The sequence below is a fragment of the Gossypium hirsutum genome, chromosome A11, assembly GCF_007990345.1.
Source record: "Gossypium hirsutum isolate 1008001.06 chromosome A11, Gossypium_hirsutum_v2.1, whole genome shotgun sequence".
Taxonomy (NCBI): Eukaryota; Viridiplantae; Streptophyta; class Magnoliopsida; order Malvales; family Malvaceae; genus Gossypium; species Gossypium hirsutum.
In genome coordinates this window covers 25,326,968-25,332,139 of record NC_053434.1, presented here as the reverse complement: position 1 = coordinate 25,332,139, position 5,172 = coordinate 25,326,968, and the positions used below count along the sequence as shown (strand labels likewise).

Sequence of the window (5,172 nt, the reverse complement as noted above, 5' to 3'; positions counted from 1 at the left end):
AAAAACATTTTTCTATCAGTGAAATAGTAGATGACATACTTTAAAATGATGTATATTTACTGTAATAATTTATTTATTAGTAGATTAATTATTGTTATAATTATAATTATAGTTAGTGATGTAATCACTTTTTATGAATTATTATAATTATGATTTATAAATTTATTTCAACATCGTATACTTATCAATATACAAATTGTAATATTTTATCATAAATTTGTGAAAATTGAAATTAAAAAATATTAAAAGAATTAAATTTATTAAAAAACCAAATTCTATAAGAAAGATAATTTAATAAAATATACTTCTAATTACTCCTAAATTTCATCTGTATCATTTTCCAATAGAAGAATGACAAATCAAATTTTTTTATTAATTTTTAGTTGAATTTAAATTTTATCAAGAGAAAAAAATTAGAAATTAATTATCATTTTCCTATTAAAAAAAGATAAAAATGATGTAAAATTACAGTTTTATACAATTCTATCTCAACAAGATAATAAAATTTACCCATAATTTTATATTCTCCTAACCCTAATATTACATTACCTCTAACAATCTCAAAAGTTCGAAATTGTTACCCAAAATATACCTTGAGTTTCATACGGAATGTCGACTTTCAGCGAACTTATGAAGAAATATATAATGAAAATCGGAGAAGGGGATGAAAAAAGAGAATTTGTGTAAGAAGCTAGCCTGCCAGTGACGTAAGCAACTGGGGACAGCCATCAACCATGCGCAATCGAATCCAGCGGTCCTTCCCTTGTTATTCCTTTTATATTCTCATTCATATCTCTCTTCTCTTTTGTCTTTCTATTCTTTATTTCTGTCTCTTTTCTCTTCTTTTTTGTCACCTTCTTCTTCATTTCTAACTCCACCATTACCTTGTTTCTGGTAAGCCTTTTTTTTTTTTGCATTTACTCTGAATTAAAATATCTTTTCTTTTCAACATTCTCTATTCTCAATCTTGTTCTGCACCCTAAAATCCCCATTATTTTACGGTTTTTAAACATAAAAACAATTCAAAATATGACTGCAATATTCGTTTGCATAGCAATTATCATGGTAAAGCAGCACATCGCTTGGCATAGCAATTTTTCTTTTTGTCTATGTTTTTCACATTATTTTGTTTGGTCAAAAGAAGCCACCTTATTATTACTGGGAAGACTAAGATTTGGTAAAGGAATTGATGAAAACGTTTGTTTGTTTTTTGTCTCTGAACATTCTAACACAAACCCTCCAACCAGTTACATATAAAGATTGGAGATGGAAGTTGTTTCCTGTAAATCTCACCAAAACCTGAATGAGTTTTGGGAGCTATCTGGTTTTTTTTTTTGTGAGAATTGGAGGCAAAGCAAAGTAGCAAACCCTCTTTTTATTTTGGGTAAGTTGGCATTATTTGTTTTGTTTTTTGTTTCACTCTCATAATCAGTGTATATGAAAGAAAAGGTCACCCGTGCTGCTATGGACATTCTCGACAAACAGACAAAGTGGCAGAGTCCGTTTCATTTGCATATGAGACACAGTTCCTTTTTCTCTTTATAGGTTCCATGTCCTTCCTCTCTTTTCATACCTTGATCCAATGGAAACGGGCCTCTTTTTGTCTCCAAACAGCCTTTTTCTTCTTTCGAACAAAGGCGTGCTCATTTGTGGTCAACATCATTCACATAATCACATTGTCCATTCAATATACTTTTTGATTCTGTTTGCTCAAAAAACCATAAACTCAAATGTGTTTACACACTAATTAACATTCTTTGATTAATTTATATATATATGTTCGGAAAAGTAAACTTCTGTTTGTTTCAGCCCTTTTAGGAAAACTTTATATTTGATTAGTTTGTATTTCTAGAAACCCTTCTCTTTTGTAAATTATTTGTTATTTTGTTAATGGAAACCCCGTTCTTGATGCATCATTTCCACCATTCACCAACACAAGACAACATCATTAGCTCAAACCTCTAGCTGTCCCGTTTATCCCCTTGAGAGAGCTGCACCACAAACACAGAGAGAGAGAGAGAAGGCTATGTTCCAACTTCTCTCATGATTCCATTTTCCCCTCCTTTTTTCACCTATTCTCTAATAAAATATCATTAATGTCTTACGAAATAATGGGTTTTTGTTTTTATAAGACATGGTAATTTTTATTTTTCTAGAGATAAACATGGTGATGAGTGTTGCTCACTACCAAATGAGCTAGCCTAGCTGATGATTATGATAACACTTGTCACCTTTTTAGTTGGAGACTTGTTCATTATTGTTCTTCTACTTTCTTTTTTTGCCATTTATTTTTCGTGCAAATTTTTGTCTCGGGTTTGTAGTTTCTCCCTTCTCTTTTAACTTCATTTATTGGTTATGATTTCGAGTTGATATAAATAAAGAGAGAGGTATAGTCAGCTAATAGGGTGTGTGGTGAAATTGATGCAGAAGCAACAACAGTTATGATGGAGTCAATGGAGTCATGTGTCCCACCTGGATTCCGGTTCCACCCGACGGACGAAGAGCTTGTTGGGTATTATCTGAGGAAGAAGGTCGCATCGCAGAAGATTGATCTCGATGTCATCAGAGACATTGATCTCTATAGGATCGAACCATGGGATCTTCAAGGTTTTTTTTTTCCGGTTTCAATCTTTGATCACTTTTTAGAGGTTAAACAAAACATAATTTGCTTGATTCAGCTGTCTGGGGTTTCATACTTGCATGAAAACTTAATAACCCTAGACATCGATGTTGTTTCAGAGCTTGTCTTTTATGTACGTATTTATCAGATCTAAATAATGGTTGCGATGATGTTGATGCAGAGAGGTGCCGGATCGGATACGAGGAGCAAAGCGAGTGGTATTTCTTCAGTCACAAGGATAAGAAATATCCAACGGGGACAAGGACTAACAGAGCAACCATGGCTGGTTTCTGGAAAGCAACGGGGCGAGACAAGGCGGTGTACGATAAATCCAAGCTGATCGGAATGAGGAAGACCCTTGTTTTCTACAAAGGAAGAGCTCCTAATGGACAGAAAACCGACTGGATCATGCATGAATACAGGCTTGAATCCGACGAGAATGGACCTCCACAGGCAAGCACATAATATATTATATTATATTATATTATATTATTCCTTCATTAATCTTTAGTTGATCTTCACTTTCTATCCCTCTCTTTGTCAACGGAGTTGTCAATAAAGTGAAAAGCAAGTATATATATATATATAGTCTTCATGGTCGTCCGACATTCTGAGTAGCTTTGAACAGGCACACTTGACCTAGTATTATTTAAAACTTTATTTTTTCAAGTATTTATGAACAAAGAAAGGGTTAGGCATCCATTACTATCAGCCATGGATTTTCTTAGGATCGTAAATTCTTCACATGAATCATGCATTCTTCGTCTATATACTTTCAGTTGAATTATTATACCAGTTATTTGAGAAATGGAATCACTTTCTTTTTTCTGCTTTGAAGACCATTTACCGAAATGTCAACATAACATGATTAATTTCTAGAAACACGGTTTCCGGTTTCCACCATAACCATCAAAAAAGTGATTAATATAACTTTTGATATCAAAAATATAAATATACTTTCTCCCAATTCCTTTTCTGCCATGGGTTCTTTTTGAGTGTGTGAGTGTGAAAAGCAAAATTCCAGTTCCTCCTCTATAGCTTTCATATCCCATCATCTTCTAGACTTTGGTTAACATAGTATTTTTTCCAAAACTTTTGCAGGAAGAAGGCTGGGTTGTTTGTCGAGCATTTAAGAAGAAAATAACTGGTCAAACCAAGAACATTGAAGTGTGGGATTCAAGCTACGACGAACCAAGTGGCATTAGCTCAGTGGTTGATCCACTAGACTACTTGTCTAGGCAACCCCAGAATTTTTTACCTCCGAGTTACTTGTGTAAGCAAGAGACCGAGGCTGAAAACTTAAACTTTGTCCACTCCGATCAGTTCGTACAGCTTCCTCAGCTAGAGAGCCCATCTCTGCCATTAATAAAAAAGCAGACCTCCATATCTCTAATACCCGAGAATAATAATAATACCAATCACAAAGAAGAAGAAGATCATCTGCTGAAGATAATGTGCAACAACAACAACAATGAGAAAGTGACTGACTGGAGAACCCTCGACAAGTTTGTTGCTTCTCAGTTGAGCCATGAAGATAGATACCATGGTGAAGTAGCAGTTTCATGCTTTGATGCTGCAGATAATAACATTAACAACTCAGACATGGCATTGCTGTTGTTACAGAGTAGTGGTAGAGAAGAAGCCAACAAATTGAACGAGTTCTTGAACTCGAGCTCGGATTGTGATATTGGAATATGCATATTTGATAAATGAAGGGTGGGGGAGAGAAAAAGGAGACCATGAACAGAGTTTTATCAGTTAATTAATATTATAAACGTTTGATGCATAACGAGACCTATTTTTTGTAAAATATACATATACATATATATGGTTGTGAAATGAGTGAAGAAACTCTCCTTTAATCCCTATCTCTCCCATGGAATATTGCATGCATGTAATTTCTCAAGTACTGTCTAACAGCTTAAGGAAATTCTGAAGTATACTGCAGATACAGTAACTGCAATACTACACCATGGATACGGGCATACTGTGCCTGCATTTTCAAAGAGTGAAAGTTTTACTATCTCTAAAGCTCGTATTATTTTAGGTTGTAAATTGAAAACAAAAAGTAGTTTCGGATGTTGGATTTTAATTTAAACATATTGGATTGCCAACCCATTATGCAACATTATCTTACTGTTCATATTGGTTCTACAACACTAGACCATGGTAGTTGTGGTGCACGGGGCGGGGGAATTCAGTAATTAGGTTTAGAAATGATAAACGATGGCTCTTTTTTCTCAATTTTGATTTTCCTTTCAAAAGGATAATAAGGCTCCAAAGTGTATTTGCATGGAGGTGAGAAAACATAATCAAATAAAGGATTAATATTTAACTAGTGTTATGTGTAACACCCCTAATCTTTATCCGTCGCCGAAACAGGGCTAGGGGTGTTATATTTAGTGGTATCAGAGTAACGGTTTAGTCGATTCTCAGATGAACGTAGCTTGTGAAATGTCTAAAAGTACATGCCATATAAATTTGTGATAGTGTGATGTGTATGATCCGATCTAACCTTTGTTTTCTTATAAATTGTAAAGATGTCAGGCGGA

The 5,172-nt window shown here is 34.1% G+C and overlaps 1 protein-coding gene across 3 annotated transcripts; it reads left to right on the top strand.

Moving 5' to 3' along the window:
* The first annotated feature begins 753 nt into the window (after positions 1–753).
* LOC107913012 (NAC domain-containing protein 37) lies at positions 754–4,569 on the top strand. Of its 3 annotated transcripts, none has more exons than XM_016841434.2 (4): positions 754–894; positions 2,428–2,607; positions 2,802–3,073; positions 3,722–4,569. In XM_016841434.2, exons 2-4 carry the CDS (start codon positions 2,442–2,444, stop codon positions 4,331–4,333), a joined length of 1,050 nt encoding a protein of 349 aa, XP_016696923.2. In that variant the 5' UTR covers positions 754–894; positions 2,428–2,441; the 3' UTR covers positions 4,334–4,569. The 3 variants fall into 3 exon arrangements, with proteins under 3 accessions (XP_016696923.2, XP_040937397.1, XP_040937398.1); XM_041081463.1 differs by having other exon boundaries at positions 813–1,384; XM_041081464.1 differs by lacking the exon at positions 754–894 and adding an exon at positions 1,820–2,313.
* The last annotated feature ends 603 nt before the right edge of the window (positions 4,570–5,172 follow it).